The 21,073-nt window shown below is 61.5% G+C and overlaps 1 protein-coding gene and 1 long non-coding RNA gene across 4 annotated transcripts in view; one reads left to right on the forward strand and one right to left on the reverse strand.

Annotated features, from left to right (window-relative positions):
- BCR (BCR activator of RhoGEF and GTPase) overlaps positions 1-21,073 on the reverse strand; it is an 85,959-nt gene that overhangs the window by 37,086 nt on the left and 27,800 nt on the right. Inside the window, exons 1-4 of one of the 3 annotated variants that reach the window (XM_069558397.1) lie at positions 12,408-12,769; positions 11,695-11,861; positions 3,433-3,537; positions 2,913-3,098 (exon numbers count right to left, since the gene is read on the reverse strand). In XM_069558397.1, the coding sequence (XP_069414498.1) occupies positions 2,913-3,098; positions 3,433-3,537; positions 11,695-11,861; positions 12,408-12,432 (483 nt within the window). In that variant the 5' untranslated portion in view covers positions 12,433-12,769. Of the gene's footprint in view, positions 1-2,912; positions 3,099-3,432; positions 3,538-11,694; positions 11,862-11,991; positions 12,770-21,073 lie in introns of those variants that run through there. The other 2 variants (XM_069558396.1, XM_069558395.1) reach the window with 2 other exon arrangements.
- Positions 4,471-6,676, forward strand: LOC138422861 (uncharacterized). The gene is made up of 2 exons (XR_011250044.1): positions 4,471-5,314; positions 5,522-6,676. It is a non-coding gene; the product is annotated as an uncharacterized lncRNA (long non-coding RNA).

Consider the following 21,073-nt stretch of genomic DNA (forward strand, 5'->3'; position numbering starts at 1 on the left):
CAGAAATGCGGGGAGGTAGACCTCTGTTGTTTGAGCCGCCTGGGCGGTAGCAAATACACCAACACAGAACCCCTTGTCTGTTACTTCTGCCCGCTCTTTCAAGAGCTCACATCTCCCACGTGGCTTTGGAGAGGTTTCAGCAACTCCTGTACCAATCCGAATCCAGCTGCACGCGTAACGGGACAGATGGAGCTCAGGTGCACCAATCAGGACCCGAGCTGCCCGGGTAACCAGGTGCACCAATCAGAACGCGAGCTGCACAGATGACGGGACAGATAAGATCAGGTGCACCAATCAGAACGCGAGCTGCACGGATGACGAGACAGATGGAGACCACCTGCACCAATCAGAACCCGAGCTGCACGGATAACGGCACAGATGGAGATCAGGTGCACCAATCAGAACCCGAGCTGCACGGATAACGGGACAGATGGAGACTAGCTGCACCAATCAGAACCCGAGCTGCACAGATAACGGTACAGATGGAGAACAGGTGCACCAATCAGAATCCGAGCTGCACGGATAACGGGACAGATGGAGATCAGGTGCACCAATCAGAATCCGAGCTGCACGGATAACGGCACAGATGGAGACGAGGTGCCCGCCCCACACCATGTGAGGCACCGACAGGACACAGCATCAGTGCAGTGGTTAAACACAGAACCTGAATCTCTTCCTGAAAAAACATCCGACCCAAACCGGCCTGTACCCTTAAGAAAAATGTCACGGTTGCAGAAGACCAGCTCAGGTCAAGGAAACGGTACAGATGTTAAACTACAGAGACCTGGTGCCCACATCCTGACTCGGAAGGAGAACGGCCGTAAAGAGCAGGACACCTAACCTGGAAGAGATCCGCAGAAGGAGGGCGTATTGATTAGCAGTGTCACGTGAACACGGACCACCTCCGATGGAGCACTGTCCTGTGGGCTGTGGAGGAGCCTGTCCTTAGCAAATACTCGATGACACACAGAGATAAAAGGCAGGAGCAGCACTTTCCTCTCCAACTATTTACTGTGTGTGTGTGTGTGTGTGTGTGTGCGCGCGCGCGTGTATATTCAAAGAAGAGAGAAAAAGAGAAAGCAAAAGAGAAAGAAAGAGAAAGCAAAATGTTACAAGTGGCACAGCCGGCACAGACTACTCTGTGCGATCCTTGCAACAATTCAGGAAGTTTGAAATGATTAGTAACCAAAAAGTCTGAGCTAATGAAAATTCAGCCAGAAACAAAGCCCGGACTGGGTGGTGATTAACCCACAGGAAGGGAGTCAAAGCAGTGGCAGGGAGGGGCTTCCCAGCGGCGAGGCGTGGCTCGCGAGTTACTGGGGAGCGGCGGTACCAGGGCTGGGGCAGTGCGGGTTCCTGGGGGTCCCAAGACTCTCCCAGCCGGGGAGCCCGACCCCACTGTGCTAACCTGAAAGCGGTGGGGACGGGGACCCGTCCACCTGTCCATGGGGATGCCCAGCACCCGGCCCCGGGGACACACAGGTGAACATGTGGCACGTAGCCCCCCAGCAACCACCTCCCACGGCGGCTGCTCTTGCATAGGGCCGCGCCTCCCCCACCTGCCCGTTGCAGCACCTCATACACCCAGGACACCAGGAAGACCAGAGCAAACGCTGCAAATCCCGGTGTTTGTCAGACTATTAATTTTTTTAAGTTTCTGGGTGACTTGAGTGTTATTTGGGGAAAAGCGTGGTTGCAGTTTCTGCCCACAACGCGGGTCTTCAAAGATGGGGGTTTTGAGGATGGAGAGTACCGGTCTCCCAGCTCTCGCCCTGAGAAAGGGGTCCCAGGTGGGGGAATCTGAACCAAAGAGGCATTCCTCCCCTTCCTGGAGCCCCGGGCGGTGGACAGAGGGGACGGCTCACAGGAAAGCCATGCCCAAGCGGAACGCCAGGGTCCCAGCATGAGCCGAGGCTGGCCACCTGGGCGTCTGAGCAGCCCAGGAGGGCTGGGGGCTGGCGCTCGGTCTCCGTGTACTCCCAGCACTGAGAAGGGGGCCCAGCGACCTCGGCCACCCCAGCCCAGAAGGCCGGGTTCCCTCTCAGGGAAAGAGCACGCACACAGGAGGCCCGGGCAACCCGGGAGCTGGGATTCCAGGTCCCTGGAGGGGGAACCCCGGTCACACGGGCCGGCCTGGCACCCGCCTTCGAGGAGTGCTGGGGTAGGACTGGCAGTGCTGGGAGGCCGCCTCTCTGCTGGGCCAGCCGCACACAAACCAGCCCTGCCGCCTCCTCCACCCCCGTCCACGGGATGCGCCGCGTCTCCAGGGCGCCGTGATCACCATCGCTAGTGATAAATTCGGCTCCAGGTCCTAAAACGGCGGCCACGGGAGCTGGGGCCACACAGGAGGCCTGTCCTCACCACGTCCTCAGTCAGGGACCCGCCCTGGTGACCAGAGGGCTCCTCGCTCCTGATCAACCTTCCCTCCCCAAACTGCCTTTCTCTCATTCTTTAAAAAGTCCTTGACTAATCCTTTAACTCAAGAGAACTGCAAACATGCAGCAAAGCCCGATGAGCCCCGCTGTCCCCACCTGCGCGGGCGGCTCCCGGCTCCCCACCCTGGTGCCCATGCCTGGAAGCTCAGTCTTGCTGCCCCGTCAGCCGCCTCTTTGTGGTCCAAAGAGGGCCCCGTCTGGAGCCTGAGCAGAACTCGGGCGGAGCCGGAAAGCACCAGCGACATACCCGGGGCGGGCCGTGGGGAGAAAGCCTGGCTCGGCGTCCTCGCGTGGGGGTCCAGCAGGGGGCTGCACAGCACCCACTCCCGCAGCCCACCCTGGGCATCCGGGGCGGTGAGATGCACCTGGACTCTCCCTCCCCACCACACCCCTGGCGGTGGGTGGGCGCCAGGCTCAGGGAGAGGCCTGGCCCCCCGCGCTCCCGCCGTCACCCCCGCGAGGCCCCGGGTTCCTCACCAGCTTCTGGAAGAGGTCGCCCACGCGCTGCTGGTGGCCCCACTGCTGCACGCGGGGCAGGAGCCCGTCGTAAAAGTCCTTGTGGATCTCGTAGAGCTCAGGCACCTTGAAGAAGATGGTCTCGACCTGCTGGCTCGTCAGCACCGGCTGAGAGGTGGTGGCGGCCGCCTTCAAAGGCTTCATGGGCTGGAGGAGGGCACAGGCGGCGGGTTGGGGGGGTGGCAGGGGACGGGGCTCGCCGCGTGCCAGGTGTGCGGCGGTCATGTGAACACACACGCGCTTCGGTTTTTAAATTTCAGTAGCCGCAAAAACGTGAAGCCGGCTAGCTGGGCACCACGTCTCACGAGTACATCCACTGCCCCCCTGGGGAGGGCCAACCTCCGCAGCGGGGCCATGTCCGGCCCTCCTGCAGGTGTTGGCAGGGATTCCGGGGGCAGGTGGGGGCTGCTCCCAGGCCTCCATGGCAGCACTGCCCAGGCCTGCCCTGCCCACCCGGCACCGCCCCCCCGGCCCCCCTCACCAGCAGCAGCGCCTCCAAGTGGCTCAGGTAAGTCTCCTCGCTAGCCAGGATGCCAGACAGGACCCATTTTCTCATCTCTGAGCCCTTTTCCAAGTCCAACTCACTCTGCAGGACAAAAGGACAAATGTCAGGCCTAGGGGGGCGGGTGGGGGTGGCAAGGAGGGTCATCGAGGTGGAGGAACCCAGATGACCAGCTTCCCAAGAAGGTTCTGGGTGGGATGAAACTCGGGAGGCCTGGGGGTCCCCCGGCAGGTCAGCCCCCGGTTTCTGGTCCTTGCAAAGTCTGGCCAGTCATCCAGCAAAGCCGGGGGCCACCCTTGGCCTTGACGCCGGGCAACGGGCAGTGGGGAGCTGGGCAGGGCGGCAGGCAAAGCCCTCCTTCGCACCTTGAGCCCGTGACGGAGGAGGGAGGAGCGGCCGTCCAGGAGAAGTTGAGCAAGGCGGGGGGAGGGAGGGGGGAGGAGGGGCATCGGGCCCAGCGCACAGCCACCGCGGCCTCTCTGCCACAACCCCGCCTTGCCCGGCACCTGCCCAGCCAGCCTCAGCACTGCTGCCACGGGACCTTTGGACTGGCCAGGGCTGAGCGGCCCGCCTCCTCCCCAGTCACAGGGCGAGGCTGGGCCTGACGCCACCTGCCCAAGGGAAACCCCGTCTCCTGGGACCAGGGCCTTTGTCCCTTAAACCTGCTGTTCTGAGCCTGCTTTCTAGACGATGGGACCCACACACCTGTGGGCTACAGCAAGGACCCCCTCCTCCCCACTCTGCAGTCTCTGCCTTGAACACAGAGCTGGCAGGCCCCTGGACACAGACGGGGGTGGGGGCGGGTAGGGTCCTAGAGGCCAAGACCACACTGTAGCGCTGGGTGTGACGGTGTCATGCCAGGGGTGTGTCCCAGGCGCCCCAGAACGCGACTGTCCTTGGAGATAAGGGTCTTTAAAATCGTAATTAACATGAGGTCAGTGGGCTGGGTCCTAGTCCAAAACGGCTGGTACACCCTTCTAAGAAGAGATCAGGTGATCAAAAGGCACAAACTTCCAGGAACAAGACAAGCAAGTCCTGGGGATGTACGGAACAGCACGGTGACTGTGTGTTAGCCACTCGGTTGTGGCCGACTCTTTGCGACCCCAGGGACTGTAGCCCACCAGGCTCCTCTGCCCGTGGACGTCCCCCCTGGAGTGGGTTGCCACAGTCAGTACCATGTTGTATACGTGAAAGCTGCTGAGAGAATAGATCTTGAGCGTTCTTAGCACACAAAAAACTTATAACCAAGCGTGGTGATGGATGCTGAGTCACAGCTGGCAACCATTTCACCATACGTCCAACCGCTGTCTCGTACACCTACGAAGAACACCGAGTTATAAATCGATGCCTCGAGAAGACGAGGAGGAGGGAGGAGGGCATCAGGGCACGGACGTAGCCGGCCAGAAAGACGCAGGGGGTAGACAGGCATCTCTGAGCCGAGGAGAGAGATGCCGGGAGAAACCAGCCCCCCTGACACCTTCATCTCAGACGTCCCGCCTCCAGAACTGGCAGAAATCAATCTCTCTTGTGTAAGCCACGCGGCCTGTGGTGTTTTATTACAGACGCCTGGGAAACTGACATGGAGCATGATTCCAAAGGCAACGAAACTGCTTCTTCATCAACTTCAGGGCTGAGGTCGTCTGCCTGCTCCCTGACCAGCAATGAGGCAGTCTGGGGTCAGGGCGGCTGTGTCCACGGCCTGCGCCCCACCTGGCTGGGGTTTTCCTCCCTACGCCCAGCCCGTGCTGGCCGGCCCCACTGCGGCCCGAGGGTGGTGCCAGGCAGCTGAGGCCCTGTGTCCCTGTGCCCAGAGAAGAGGACACAGCCCTGCCCTTTCTGCCACTGGCTCCCCAGCCTGCAGGTGAGCGGAGACAGCCCTGTCCTTGGAGGTGGAACCGGAGCACTGGCCGTTGGTCACTCAGGGGGATGTGACGGACGGGGCAGGTCCCGGCCTTGGCACCGCTGACATCTGGGGCTGCGGGAGTCTCTGCTGGGTGCCGGGGGGAGACCCGGTGCCACACTGGGTGCCAAGCGGCACTTCTGGCCTCTCTGTTCACTGCACCAGCAGGACCCCTACCCCCGGCTGCGACAGGGCAAACGTCTGTGGATGTCGTCACCCGCCATCCCACGCCAGCGCAGGCTTCCGGGCACTCCCGTCGTTGTTCAGTCGTGTCTGACTCTTTGTGACCCTGTGGACTGCAGCACGCCAGGCCTCCCTGTCTGTCCCCAACTCCCAGAGCTTACTCAAACTCAAGTCCATCATGCCAGTGATGCCATCCAACCATCTCATCCTCTCTCGTCCCCTTCTCCTCTCGCCTTCAATCTTTCCCAGCACCAGGGTCTTTTCCAAGACGTCCGCCGCCGTCGCGTGCTGAACGAGGGGGCGCCCCCGCCCCGATGCGCTCGACCGAGCGCGGGACGGGTCCCCGGTCTTGCCCCCCCCCCGGGTGCCGGTCGCCGTGTCCTCGCCACCTGGCCTGATGAGTCAGCTCTTCGCATCGGGTGGCCAGAGTACTGGAGCTTCCGCTGCAGCATCGGCCCTTCCCGTGAACACTCAGGGCTGACTTCCTCTCGGATGCACTGGCTGGATCTCGCTTTTCCGCTGCCGTCACGACTCCACTTGGCCATCTGTTCCTGGCCGTGCTGGGTCTTCGCTGCTGTGCGGGGTCTTCCCGAGCTGCCATGAGCGGGGCTCCGCGTCTCTGGCTGCGCTCGGGCCTCTCACAGCACCGGCTTCTGTTGCCGAGCACGGGCTTCGGGGGCTGCAGCCGTGAGCCAGCAGCTCTGGCCCCCGGGCTCCAGAGCACACGCTCCACACCCGCGGTGCCAGGCTCAGCGGCTTCGAGGCATGAGGGACCTTCGTGGATCAGGGATGAAACCCGCGTCCCCAGCACTGACACGCAGACTCTGTATCACTGAAGCGCCAGGAAAGCCTGGTTTGATCTTCCTGCTGTCCAAGGGACTCTCAAGAGCCTTCTCCAGCACCACAATTTGAAAGCAGCAATTTTTCAATGCTCAGCCATCTTTAGGATCCAACTCTCACATCTGTACATGACTACTGGAAAAACCATAGCTTGGACTATACAGGCCTTTGTTGGCAATGTCTCTGCTTTTTAATATGCTGTCTAGGTAGGTCACAGCTTCTCGTCTAATTTCATAGCTGCAGTCACCATCTGCAGTGATTTTGGAGCCCAAGAAAATAAAGTGTCTATTTCCACTGTTTCCCCATTGATTTCCCATGAAGTAATGGGACCAGATGCCATGATCTTAGTTTTCTGAATGATGAGTTTTAGGCCAGCTTTTTCACGCTCCTCTTTCACCTCAGCAAGAGGCTCTTTAGTTCCTCTTCACTTTCTGCCAGAGGTGGTGTCATCTACATATCTGAGGTTATTGACTTTTTTCCCCGATAGTCTTGATTCCAGCTTGTGCTTCATCCAGCCCAGTGTTTCTCATGATGTATTCTGCATAGAAGTTAAATAAGCAGGGTGACAATATCCAGCCTTGACGTACTCCTTTTCCTATTTGGAACCAGTCTGTTGTTCCATGTCCAGTTCTAACTGTTGTTTCCTGACCTGCATACAGATTTCTCAGGTAGGTCAGGGTGGTCTGGTATTCCCATCTCTTTCAGAATTTTCCAGTGTGTTGTGATCCACACAAAGGCTTTACCATAGTCCATAAAGTAGATGTTTTTCTGGAATTCCCTCGCTTTTCCTATGATCCAACGGATGCTGGCAATTCGACCTCTGGCTCCTCTGCCTTTCCTAAATCCAGTTTGTACACTGGGAGTTCTCGGTTCACCTACTGTTGAAGCCTGAAGGATTTCGAGCATCATCCTGGTAGCCTGTGAGATGAGCACCACTCTGTGTTTCCATAATACCTGGAATAGGACCTCCCAGGGCAGCCCCTCTGTACCCCCAGCCCTACTGGCCCTCCCAGCTGCCTGGCCTGGCAGGAGGGAGGTACTTTGTGGTGGAGAAATGGCAGATCTGCCAGGAAGCACCCGGGGCTGAGTCAAGGGGTCGGGGTGCAGCCATCAGCCAGGCCCGCCCTGCGAGCCCCACTGTCTCAGGCTTCTGCCCTCTTGTCCGGAGCCTTGGCTGCCCAGGTGCAAACTGGAGAAAAGGAGCTCAGTTTCCACTTCCCCACCATCTGCTTTCTCCATCCTTGGGACTTTTACAGCACATCCTGGCTGCCCACTGGGACCACCCAGAAAGGCTGCCCGGACCACCACTCTACTCTGGGAATCGCTGTGTGTGCATAAGCCAGGTGCACGTGTGTGTGTCTCCTGTGTACACACGTGTGTGCTCATGGGTATGTGTACACGTGTGTGTGCTTGTGTGTATATGTGCACATGTATGCTCCTGTGTGTATGCACATGTGTGTGCGCTTGTGCACGTGTGTGCCGTGTATACACGTGTGCTTGTGGGTGTGTACACGTGTGTGTGCTTCTGTGCATATGTGCACGTGTATACTCCTGTGTGTATGCGCATGTATGTGTGCTTGTGCACGTGTGTGTCGTGTACACAGTGTGTGCTCATGGGTATGTGTACACGTGTGTGTGCTTGTGCATATGCACACGTGTGCTTCAGCACACACGTGTACTTGTGTGTATACGTGCACGTGTGGACTCCTGTGTATATGCACGTGTGTGTGTGTCCGTGCACATGTATGCCTGTCTTGTGTATACACGTGTGTCCTCATGGGCATGTGTACACGTGTGTGTGTGCTTGTGCATATGCACGCGTGTGCTTCAGCACACACGTGTACTTGTGTGCATACGTGCACGCGTGTACTCCTGTGTATACGCATGCGTGTGCTCGTGTCTACGCACACACGTCTGAGCTCGTGTTCACGCATGTGTGTGTTCGTGTGTGTGTGTGCGCGTACGTGTGTGCTCATGCGTGTTCCTGTCTGTGTCTGTGTCTGGGGGATAGCCATCACAGTAGCTTTCAGCCGCTCTGGAGAAAGGATATCCACGTCCCACACCACAGCCCCATCCAGGCCATGCTGAGCAGCGGGCGCCTCTGGGCCAGGGCACCCAGAACCCCAGGTTCTTCACCAAGATCCACAGAATAAAGTGACCCGCAAAGAGGGCCCAGAGCTGCTGGCTGGGCCCTGGCGTGGCCACACCTTGAAGGTGCAAGGGTCCCTCCAGGGAACCATCGTCCATGAGACCAGCAGGTCCCGGGGTCCAGGACTGTCCGGGCAGCTGGCTCCGGGGCCCCCAGCACCATCAGCAGAGACGTGCAGGGTGGGGAAGCCCAGCCACCCCCTCTCCTCTCAGACCACGGAGGCCACGTCTTGAATGGAGGCACCCCGGGAAAGCTGCTCCCAGGGGGCCTGCCCACACCTCCCACCGTGGCCAGGGTGAAGGCTTGTGTGCCCAGGGGGAGCTGCTCTCCAGCCCCACAGCCTGGAGAGCCGGGTGGAACAGGATGGCGCCCCAGCCAGCTCTCCACTCCCGAGGGCCCGGCCGGGTAAAGGAACGTCTGGGTGGGGCCTCGGGCTCGACTAGAACCTTCTCCTGAGCCTCAGAAGGACTAGGGGCAGCGGACAGGGGCCTGGACGCCGGCCACCCAACCCAGAGGCGAGACAGCAGAGGGGACAGGAGGAGGGGGCAAAGGGCAGGGCGGGACCGCAGTGTTGCACCTGCCGTGCACACGCGCAGGCTCTGGGAAGGGTGTGTGCAGGTGCCCGGGATGCGGAGAGGGCAGGAGGAAGCTGGAGGAAAAGGGAAGAGGCCTCCACTGCCTGGGAGCGAGCGGGGAAGACACCACAAGCCCCGAGGCTAAGCCAGAAAAGAAACCCCCGGTGTGGCAGCAAGGTCGGTGTGGCAGCAAGGTCGGGGAGGGAGGGAGGGAACCAGGGCAGCAGAGGGGAAGCCTGCCAGCCAGCTGCCAGGCCCAGAGCTGCAGCCCCACCCCCACCCGGGGCGGTCGCGGCCCAGGCCGCTGCAGAACAAAGGCCACCCCCTCCCAGGACGGCAGCTGGGGTGACGCCTGGACGCTCGTCTGCACCCCCGACGCGCTGGCCGGCGGCCCTGCTCCGGGCCCCCCGGGAGCCCGCTCCTCTCTGCAGCGTCTCCGAGGGGCTGGCGAATGCGTAACCTCACTGTTCCTCGCAGAGACGAGGGGTGTGTGTCTGCTGGCCCTTGCCCAGGACTCGGGTCCCCAGCTGGCACTGCACAGTCATCGTTCCAGGGAAACACAGACACGCCCAGCGGGCCCTCTGAGGATGACCACTGGGAGGGAGGCTCTCACTGACGCTCCGCACCGGGACAGCCTCCTAGGGTCACAGGACCCACCCTACCGCCTACCTGGCTCCTACCCCTGTGCCCCGGGCAACTCCCTGCGGACCCCCTACTCACCCTGCGGGCATGTGTTCCTGGAACTGGCCTGCACCCCCAGGAGGCCAGCAAATCCCCGCATCGCCATGGGGTCCCCGGGAAGGTCCTCCTGACCACCCCACCCTCCCACACCGAAAGGGCCCAGGCTCGGCAGTGGAGGCCAAGCCCCACCGAGGGTGGGACTGAGGGGAACGGGCAGGCACCCTGGCCCTGGCGGATGGGGGATCAGGCAGCTGCAACCACAAGACCACAGCGCTTCCTGTGGGCGCCAGGAATCCCCAGCCGCATCGTCCTCAGACCCACAATCAGAGACGAAAGAGGGAAGTGTCCCTGCGTGGCAGACGGGGCCCAGAAAGCCGGCGCTCTCCGCCGGTCTCCGGGGCCCCGAGCCCTGAACCACGAGGCTTCCGGAACAAAACCACCAATGCCTCGTCTGGTCCCATCCCCGTCTCCCCCAGGTGCCTCCTGAAAGCCCCCTGGGCCAGGTGCCCGCTTGGGGCTGGAGCCCGCAGGCCCGACAAGCAGGTGCAGCCTTCTTGCCGTGTATAAGGTGAGATGAATCCAGCGGGTGGGTCCCTCAACTGGGGATAAAAGGTGGGGCAGAACCCCAAGCCAGCGTGCTGGAGGCCTGAGGGCAGGGGCCCGGGGAGGGCCGGGAGGTCGCGTGCCGGGTGAAGAAAGCCCTCAGGGACCACAGACAGACAGGGAGGACCGCCCCAAGTCCAGGGATCGGCTGTTAGGATGCTCGTCTGCCCTAAGTCACACCCGCAACGCAGGGTGAGAGAGACCTCAGGAAGGGCAGGGCAGGGGCTGAACGGCTCAGCTGAGGGGTGGGGAAGCCTTCAGCGCCGTCACTCCGGCTCTCTGAACCTCCGTCTCTTCGTCTACGGAACGCTGGAGCTGGCCGTGTGGGTAACCGCGCCAGGCAGGCGTGCAATCACACAGGCGCCTACCCACCGCCCCCGTTTCAGGGGGAGAAGCCTGCCCGGCAGCGGTGAAAGCCAAAGGGTCAGCGGCTCAATCACGTCCGGACTCCTTTGAGACCCCACGGACCGCAGCCGCCAGACTCCCCCGTCCATGGGATTCTCCAGGCAAGAATCCTGGAGCGCGTGGCCGTCTCCCTTCTCGAGAGGAACCTTCCCAACCCAGGGACTGAACCCGAGTCTCCCGCACCGCAGGCAGATGTTTTTACTGTCTGGGCCGGCAGGGAAGCCAGAAATCACAGAAGCCAAAGGGAAACGTCAGTCCTGAGCGAAGGCGCCGGCCCCGTGGGGGGGGCACGTGGTGAGGAGATGCGCTCCCAGCCACAGGGGAAACCACAGCCCTCACCTTCATTGCTAAACCCAGGGTGGAGATGCCCAAGAAACAGGCTGAGCGGGAGGGAGGTGTCTGTCATCAGGGGCAACACGCGCGCTCAGCCCAGCAGGGCGGGCCCGGGAGGTCAAGGGGGTGCCCAGCCAGGCCCTGACCCGCCTCGGGGGCGCTGGCCTGAGGCGCGGGGCCACGAGGACCAGGAGTCAGGCTTCCACGGTTGCTGCCCATGACGGAGGGCACCTGGGGCAGTGCCAGCTTCCGCTCGCCAGGGACCTCAGGGCCTCAGTTCCATCGCAGAGTGGAGGGGACGGCAGGAGGGTCACTAAAGATGGGGAGGCCCCCGGAGGAAGACCCCGGGGAGCGGGTGAGCCATCTCAGCAGCTCCTTGGGCAAGAGGGGGGGCCAGTGTGCCAGGGGGGTCCTGGACCCCGACTCGCCGTGCACCCTGCTGGCCAAGACAGAGCCCTGGGACCCCCGCACCCGCCCTCCATGCCCAGCCCCCGTGCACCCAGATCCGGGACGAGGGCCTCAGGGAGACTGGACCCTCGGTGGCCCCCTCCCACCCTCCCGCCCCGACTCACCGCTCTGCTGGGCTCCGCCACGTCCCGGCCGCCCCGGGCCTTGCTGCCGAGGTGGGGCGAGGAGGCGGGCGAGTCGTCGATGTAGGGCAGCCCGTCCTGGGGCCGGCGCGGCTCCTCTGCCCGATCCGAGGCACAACCGAACCCCGGCGGGGTCCCGAACAATGCATCTGCAAGTGTGGAGAAGCAGGCGGTGTCAGAGGCGGGGAGGGGCTGAGGGCTGTCAGCCTGGGGGTGCTGGGGGCGCCCCACCCGTCCCCTGTGGGCCTGGAACAGAGGCCTCCTATAGCCTGACCTCACCTCTACAACTGACTCTGCAGGTGGGCGGGGTGGGGCGCCTCCTCCCCAGACAACATGAGGCTGGGCCTTTGATCCTGTGGCGGTAGTGGGGCCTGAAGTGTGGACCCCAAACGCCCGAGTCCTGCTGTCCAGGGAAGTCTTTAAGCCCCATCTGGGGGAATCCAACCTGACCCCCCAAACCAGGTGCAAGGCCAGGAAGCAGGCTGTGCCCCCCTGCCCCTCAGGGGAGGGTCCCCACGAGCAGAGCGTGGCTTATCCTACAGCAAGCTCTCCCCGATTTGGGGGGGGGCAGTAATTGGCCACAGAGCTGACACCCTGTTCCTTCAGGCACCAGGCAGTCAGCGCTCCCCCCACCCTGCCCCCACGGATCACAGGCCACACGGGCTCCAGAGCCCGCTTCCCAGAGCCGTTCTTACCGAGCGGACTCCCTGGCTGGGCCATCAGCCCGTGAGGGCCCGGCCCGTTCCAGCCTCACGTCACGGCCGCCCGTCCACTCCTCCTTCCAAAGGGCGCCCGGGCCTTCCCAGAGGTCATCCCAATGGGGCTCGGTCACGTCACTGTGACGCGCCCGCAGGCAGCCCGAGGTGCCAGCACAGGCGGCCTCCCGGGCGTTCAGTCCCCGGTTGGCGACACCTTCGGGCACCAAACGCTCTGCGTGCTGGCGGCACCCGGACCGCCCTGGCCAGGTGGGCCCAGCGCCCAGCACTGGCTTTCCGGAAGCTACTAGAGCGGAGGACGGGCCTCACTGCCTTCCACGGGCGCCCGCCGGCCGAAGTCCCCGCTCCCTGCCCCGCCCCCGCCTCACCCCACCCCTCCAGCTCTGCTCCCGGAAGGTCACCGTCCTCCAACAGGCGCCCTCAGCCCTGGCTACCCGCCAGTGTCATCCGGGGGCTCAGAAAGCATAACCCAGGCGGGCCCTGCACGTACTGACCGAGTCGGGGGGTGGCCTGGGCCCGCGTGGCCGTGAAGGACCCCCAGGGGGCTCCAGCCAGGGCAACCGCCTGCCGGCCCGGCGCTGAGGGCTGGCCACGCCGCTGCGCCTGGGGCCCTGGGGTCTGCACTCGGGGGCCGTCACCAAGGCCAGGCTGGGCTCTGCCTGTGGGCCCGCGGGAGGGTACCAGTCCTCGGGGCTGCTTCTGGGGTGAGAGCCGCAGAGGACGCGGAGTGCTGCACGGAGGCACCCTGATACCTCTTAATGCACCATCTGAGGGGCCTCAGGGACCGAGATCACTGCGCTGGGCGGCACCCTCAGGGCCCTTGGGCTTCGGGGTCTCAATTTTTATTTCTTTGGCCGCACATCACAGCGTGTGGGTCTTAGTTTGCCGACCGGGGATGGACCCCACGCCTCCCGCACTGGGAGACGGGAGTCCTAACCACGGGCCCGCCAGGGAAGCCCCTGGACTGCGGGTTCTGTACCATCCTGAGGGGAAGCCCGAGGCCACAGTCAAGCGCTGCCTCCTCCTGAGAAGACGCAAAGGCTCAACTCAGCATTCCTGAGGACGCGGGGGGGGGGGGGGGGGGGGGGGGGCGGGGCGGGGGCACAGAACTCCGGTCCACACCCCACCCCCCAAACAAGTCTGATCCCGGGTTCTTCTTTTTGGAATCACATTTTTTTTAAAAGGACGGACCTGTCCTCCGGCGGGGTGGTGGTGGGGGGTAAGGTTGCAGACTCAAGAGGCTCCGGTTCCACACAGGTGGCGACACAGCTGATACGGCGACGATCGCGTCTCAGGTTCCCCGACTTGAAACTGGGCCCAGGACCTAGACCACGGACAGAGCCCGCCTGGCGCTGAAACGCCGCCCGCCCAGCCCTCCCCGCCGCCTTCGGCAGCTCCACCCTCTGCCCCGGCTTCCCATTAGCGCAGAATGGCCAGCGTCCACATGTCCCAGGAAACCTTCAGCTGTTTGTTTTTTTAAAATAACCATGTTGCAGAAAGTTAACATATTCTTCTTTTCGTGGAAGAACACGACCTGAGCACGTCACCTGATTTCCAGGCCCGTGAGCACACTGAGCTCACGTCCCAGTCAAGTCAACACCGAATCCCCAGTGAGAACCTCAGGATATCAGGGTCAGGCTTGGGACCCCAGGGCTCACCCCCGGGAACCGCAAGTGCTCACGTGTGTGACCCTCTCGTGCTGGTTCCACAGCAGCATCCGGGCTAAAGCCCGGTGTAAACCCAAGTCCTTGGTGAGGGGTCGCTGGCCCGTGTCAAGGGGGGCTGGCTGTTGGTGCTGCCGTGGAAGCTTCACCCGGCCAGGCCACTCCGAGAAGCCAGATCTGCAGCCAGACGCCAGGGGTCACAAGGTGGTGCCCTGGGAACTAAAAACCCAGCCATCTTCCCACCCTGCACACATCTCCCCAAATGGACATCGGTTAAAGGAGCCAGTGCCATTGAGCCCTGGTCCTGGCCGGCCGGCCACCCCTCATGTTCTCACCCAAGGGCTCCATCTGCCGCCCGGCCCATCTGGACTCGACACCCCTCATTCTGATGACCACGCCCCTCCCCAGCCCCTCCCAGGCTGTTCCGATGCAAGGGTGTCACAGGAGGAGAGCCCCCAGCCGCCGCCTGCTGCTTCTAAGCAACACACGGGGACCTGTCCTCCTCTCGCTCTGCGGCTTCCACACCCGACGTCCCCGTCTTGAGCATAAGGCATGATTCGGGATGAGAAAGGCTGCGGTCTGCCCAGACCCACAGCAGAGCGAGGCAGGGCGTGCCCTCCAACCCTCTGCCAGCGACACCCAGGGGGAAAGCCTCTCCAGGCTTGGCCACCTCAGGCAGGACTGGGCACTTCCTATAAAGCTCGACCCGAGGCTGAGGCCAAACCCAGGAAAGCAGTGTGCGTGGCCTTGGTGGGCCTGGGACCCCATGGCTCCGAGAGTCTCTGGGAGATGTTGTTATTGAGTCGCTAAGTTGTGTCCGACTCCTGTGACCCCATGGACTGTAGCCCGCCAGGCTCCTCTGTTCGCGGGTTTCCGGACAATAGCTGCAGTGGGTTGTCACTCCCTCTTCCAGGGGGATCTTCCCGACCCAGGGATCGAACCGAACGAACCGGTGTCTCCTGCATTGACAGGCGGATTCTTTACCACTGAACCATACGAGGCAAGAGAGGAGGCTTAGCTGAACAGCTCACAGTGGGGAGGGGAGGAGGTGGGAGGGCGTGGGGCTGAGTCACAGCTCCGGCTGAGTGTGGAAAAGCGTGGAAAAGCGTTTACGCAGTGAAACCTGAAACCTCCTCTGCAGGCAAGTCAGCCCAGCACTCTGCGCACCTAAAATCCATTCTCTGACGCCTGGAGAAAAGGCAGCCTCCCTCCCCACCCCACAAAAGAGGCAAAGGAGTAAGTCCGGGGGGTGCAAGTTCACCTTCTTACACCTGAAGGGCAACACTGGTTGTTTTTTTTTTAAAAAAGAGTCCTTCAAAACATCAAGCACAGAACACCTGCCGGATCCAGCAACCGCGCTTCCGGTACGGACTCGAAGGAATTCAAGGGAGGGTCATGCCCAGGTATCTGCACGCCCACATTCACGGGCCAAACGGCAGAAGTGCGCGCCTGCCCGCTGAGGGATGACTGACACAGGATTCAAAGCAGAATACGGCTCGGCCTCAGAAAGGAAGGCTGCCCAACGCTGGCAGCGCCGAGGCTGAGCGACGCCGGCCAGCCCGGAAGGGCAGGCGTGCCCCCGGACCGCTCCGTGTAGCTGTTCTTGTCGCTCAGTCGCGACCTTTGCGACCCCATAACTGCAGCGTCTTCTAATGTCATGGCTGCCGTCCTCGGAGTCGCAAAGAGTCAGACACGACTGAGCGACTGAGCTGACGGGCTGAACGGCAGCATACCAGGCCTCCCTGTCCTTCACCATTTCCCACAGCTTGCTCAAACCCATGTCCAATTGAGTCGGTGATGCCATCCAACCATCTCATCCTCTATCATCCCCTTCTCCTCCCACCTTCAATCTTCCCCAGCATCAGGGTCTTTTCCAATGAGTCAGCTCTTTGCATCAGGTGGCCAAAGTATTGGAATTTCTGCTTCAGTCCTTCCAATGAACACCCAGGACTGATCTCCTTTAGGATGGACTGGTTGGATCTCCTCACAGTCCAAGGGACTCTCAGGAGTCTCCTCCAACACAACAGTTCAAAAGCATCAGTTCCTCAGTGCTCACTATATGAGGTCCCTAACAGTCAAGCTTGTATGTGCGGAACAAGAAACAGGGGTTACCAGGGCGGCAGGTAGAAGGGAACGGAGCGACATGGTTTAATGGGGCAGAGTCAGGTTCAGGAAGAAGAGGACTACTGCAGCTGGACAGCGGGGACGGCTGCACAGCAACGAGAACGTGCCTCGCGCCTCCGTGCCGGGCAGGCACAGGGACTACACCGGCACACCCACCCATACGCACACACGCCGGGGGGTCCCTCCTGCCAACGCAGGAGACACAAGAGACCCAGGTTCGAGCCCTGGGTGGGGAAGAGCCCCTGGAGGAGGAAATGGCAACCCATCCCAGTGTTCTTGCCGTGAAAATTCCATGGACGGAGGAGCCCGCGGGATACATACAGTCCACGGGGTGCAGAGTCGGACTTGTCCCAGCACACACACAGACACACACATTCCTAAGGGCCCTGCCGCCACTGGCGACGTCAGGGGCGCAGACGAGGAGGGCCTCATCTCTAGCAGCCCCTCGGCAATCACAGCCACAACAAGCACGGAACAGGGGGTGAAGTCAGTCAGAGAGAGAGAAACAAGTATCGCAGACTACTGCTTATACATGGCATCTAGAAAAAGGGCACAGAGGAAGTTATTGGCAAAGCAGATACAGTTACAGACGTTTACAGAACACACCTACCGTTACCAAGGGGGGCGGGGGGTGGGGTGGCATGGTCTCTAAGACACAAAACCAGCAAGGCCCTACTCGACAACACAGAGAACCCTACCCAAGAGTCTGTAACGACCTATATGGGGAGAGAATCTAAAAGTGGACCTTTATGTATAACTGATTCACTTCGCTGGATATCAGAAACCTAAGCGTGTAAAGCAACCACGCGCCGATAAAACTTAAAAAGAAGCAGAAAATAAGCACAGAATCGAAACATCCAAGGGGGTGCTGCCTGAGCGGCGGGGAGAGGCCTGGGTGAGGGGCATCGGGGCTCCAGGACACCCCCAACCTGTGAGCTCCTTCAGCAATAAAGACGATGAAGGGAAGGCTGGGCCTTCTCTGTAGAGCAGATCGGGGCATCACACAGCCCCATGGTCTCCGCTGGGCTTGCATCTCCCCTGCCCACCCACACACCCCCCACCTGGGCTGGGTGCGATCCCTGCCAGCCAGGCCCCCGCAGCGCGGGGAGGACCTGATCCATCGCAAACCACACCCGGGAACCGCCCAGGCACGTGCCTGCAGCCCTGAGACACCCCCGGCCTGAGACAGCCCGGCCACAGCTGCCCGGGAATCACCGGCCACCCCAGGAACAGCCTTCTAGCCCCTGAGGGGCCCCAGGAACTCCGACATGCCCCTCCCCATTTCCACGTTGAGCAAGACCTCTGAAGCCTCTGCCCGGCCCCCTGGGATACCCCGCCGCAGGGTTCCCCGGGGACACGTGCAGGACGGAGCTTGGACCAGTGGCCGTTCGTGTCCCGGGAGGGACGAGCAGGGCGGGGGGGGCCTCCTGGAGCCGAGTGCCTGGAGCGTCCGCAGCTCCAGCCCGGGGCGCCTGGCTGCAACGGATCCCGGCCCGGGCCCCGCCCTCAGGCCAAGGCGCCCCTGGGGCGAGTTTGTTTACAAAGGTAAACGCACGTGAGACAGCGGCTTCCTTCCAGCGGCTCAGCTCCGAGGACCGCTCCACCGCGCCCCCTCGGGCTTCCCCGCTCCCCGCCCAGCCCCACGGGCCTGGCCTAGTGCAGGCGGTGCTGGGCTGGGGACTCTCGCCGCGGGAACCCAGTGCAGGCGCACAGTCCCCACGGGACAGAGCTGGCCCTGGACCCACACTCATCCTCTGCGTTGAGCCCTCCGGGGGGGCTCAGTGGTCAGGAACCTGCCTGCAGTGCAGGAGACTGGGGTTCCATCCCTGGGTTGGGGAGCTCCCCTGGGGGAGGGAACAGAAACGGTGTTCTTGCCTGGAAAGCCCATGGGCAGAGGAGCCTGGCAGGCTACAGTTCACAGGGTCGCAGAGAGTCAGACACGGCTCAGCAGCAGCCACAGCCCGTCGCTCGCGCGGAGAGCAGATTCCGGGGCCCAGGTTGGCTCCTGTATTTGCGGCAGCGCCTGGAGCAGTCAGGGAATGAATGCCTGTGCTGCTCAGGAAAGTAAGTTTCCCACACAGTCGAAAACTCTCACATCTTTGATGTAACAAGTGGGTATTTTTGCAAAATTCCCGCTGACCTTTGCCCTACACTGCCTCTGGGCCAAGCACAGGGCTGGCCACTCACATCAGCTCCTTGAAACCACCCCCCCCCCCACCTCCATCCCCTTAGGAGGCAGGAACTTCCAGACGCCTGTTTTTCAGACAGAGGCAGTGAGTCCCCGAGAGAGAGGAACTGCGTCTGGGTCTGCCTGTGTGAGCTGCCCAATTCAGCCAAGTTACAAACACACTTCAAAGCAAAGGCATTTTTCAAAAGCCAAATTAGTAACCATGTGACTCAGAAATTCTCGTCCTAGGTATGTGTAACTCAGGTGAAAATAGGCGTTCAAACCAAAACTTACTACCAGAATGTTCAAATGTTCTTTCGCAACAGTTCCAGAACAATCGGAAGGTAAAACACCACAGGCATCCATCAACTGATGAATAGGTCAGGAAGGGCAAGACAGAAGCCGGGGATGCGAGCACTCGCGCGCGCACACACACACTCACACACTCTACCAAATGCACACACACACTCACACACTCTACCACATGTAAGACCTACTGTGGAGCACAAGGAACTCGGCTCAATACTCTGTGACGAGCTGTACGAGCACAGAACCTAAACAAGAGTAAACGGACTTCCCGAGTGGGAAAGAATCCACCTGCCAACGCAGGAGACGCGGGCTTCAGCCCTGATCCAGAAGAGCCCACAGGCCTCGGAGCTGCTAGGCCCGTGGGCCACAGCCGCTGCAGGCCGCGCCCTGCGACGAGAAGCTGCGCGAGAAGGCTGCACGCCAGAGGAGCCCGGCTCGCCCCACTCAGAGAAAAGCTCACGCTCGGCAACGAAGCCCCAGCACCGCCGAAGCAAGGGAGGGCTTGGACTATAAAGCAGAACAAACACGCACTGCTCAACTGAGGCGGCTTTGCAGCACGCCCGGAACTGACACAGCCTTGTGAGTCAACGGCATGCAAGTGTCAGGCGCTCAGTCGAGTCCGACTCTTTCCGACCCCGTGGACTGGCCAGGCTCCTCCGTCCATGCGATTCTCCAGGCAAGAATTCTGGACTGGGTTGCCATTTCCTTCTCCAGGAGATCTTCCCGACCCAGGGATCAAACCCACATCACAAGCAGATTCTTTACCGCCTGCCATCTTCACTTGAAATCAATTATACTCTAGTCAAAACAGAAAAACCCTGACTTACTGATAGACACATGGACATACCAAAGTGGTCTACCCGTAGAAGGGAAGACTACTGGCCTAGGAAGACCACAGCATGGATGAACCTCTCAAACTTTACGGCAGGAAGTGAAGTGAGAGTTGCTCAGTCGTGTCCGACTCTTTGTGACCCCATGCACTACGCATACAAATTTCTCCGGGCCAGAACACTGGAGCGGGGAGCCCTTCCCTTCCCCAGAGGGTCTTCCCAACCCAGGGATGGAGCCCAGGTCTCCCGCATTGCAGGCGGATTCTTCACCAGCTGAGCCCCAGTGAGGGCAGCCCCCAAACACCAGGCAGTGGCCTGACCCCATGTACATGAAACGTCCACAACAGGCCCGACCGCAGAGGCAGCGAGCAGGTGCCCCGGGAGTGTGGGGCTTCCTTTCGGGGTGATGGAACAGGGAAGCCGACAGGGGAGGCGGCTGGCTGCCCAACACTGTGAAGAAACCAAGTGCCCCTGAGCTCTTCACGTGAAAACGTTTCCTTTTCTGTTATATGATCTCAGCTCCATCGTACAAAACAGAAAAACTGTTTTTGTCTCTTAAACCGGGAACACGGGAACATAATCCAGCTGTTTCCTGACGAGCTAGAGCGTCGTTCCGGACAGACGTCAGGACGGCCTGGCACCAGGACCCCAGGCCACCACGGGCAGAGAGCCGGGGCCGCACGTTCTGACGCGGCTGGGTGGTTCCTCTGTTTTGCCTTCTGCCGCTGGCAGGCTGGCAGCTGCTCCTTCCTGCAACCATACCACGCGGGTCAACATCCTTTTCCAGAGAGACGACCCCCGTCCAGTCGGCCCCCGTAGCTCGGCGGGGGTTCTGTGGGAGGGGGAGGGACAGAGAGGGCACCCCAGGAGCCAGGCCTGCCAGCTCTCAGGCAGCCACCCAGACTGTGATACCCCTAGGCCAGCCTGGCAAGTCCCTGCCGTGCACAGAAGGCCCCAGGCTGGCTGAGGACCGCCCCCAGGCCAGAAAACTCAGTCGAGAGGGGCCTGAGCTTACCCCACCATCCAGACAGCCCCAGCTGCCCTGAGCCAGGCTGAGCTCTTGGGGGTGAGGACCCACCCGACAGCCACAACAGCCTGTCCCACCCAGCTGTGTGGAGACCAAATTATCAGGTCAACTTGGCTGGCCTTCCAGCACCAAACAGCCCCGAACAGCACGCAGGACATAATCAGAGGACTTTCCTCTGATTCCGAGGACCCACCCACCTGTGCCTTTGGCTCCCAGATCCCCCGGGGGGTGGGGGGTGGAAGGCCACTGATGCTTCAGGCCCGGACAGAGGCTGTAGGACCAGCTGGGAGCAGCCGCAGCCCTCGGCTGGGCCATGACCCAGACTCTGCACAGCCTGATTCTGTGACACGGCGCAGTCTGGCTCCAGACAATCAAACTAACATTTATTGAGCAGCCCATCCCCCAGGCCGGCACAGTGCCGGACACGGGATGGCAGGGGCACCCAGCTCTGGCCCTGAGAGCCGCAGAACCCCAGGAATCGTGTGACGAGGCCACCGACGAAGGGCAGCCGCACCCCTCAGGCG

The sequence above is a fragment of the Ovis canadensis genome, chromosome 17, assembly GCF_042477335.2.
Source record: "Ovis canadensis isolate MfBH-ARS-UI-01 breed Bighorn chromosome 17, ARS-UI_OviCan_v2, whole genome shotgun sequence".
Lineage (NCBI taxonomy): Eukaryota > Metazoa > Chordata > Mammalia > Artiodactyla > Bovidae > Ovis > Ovis canadensis.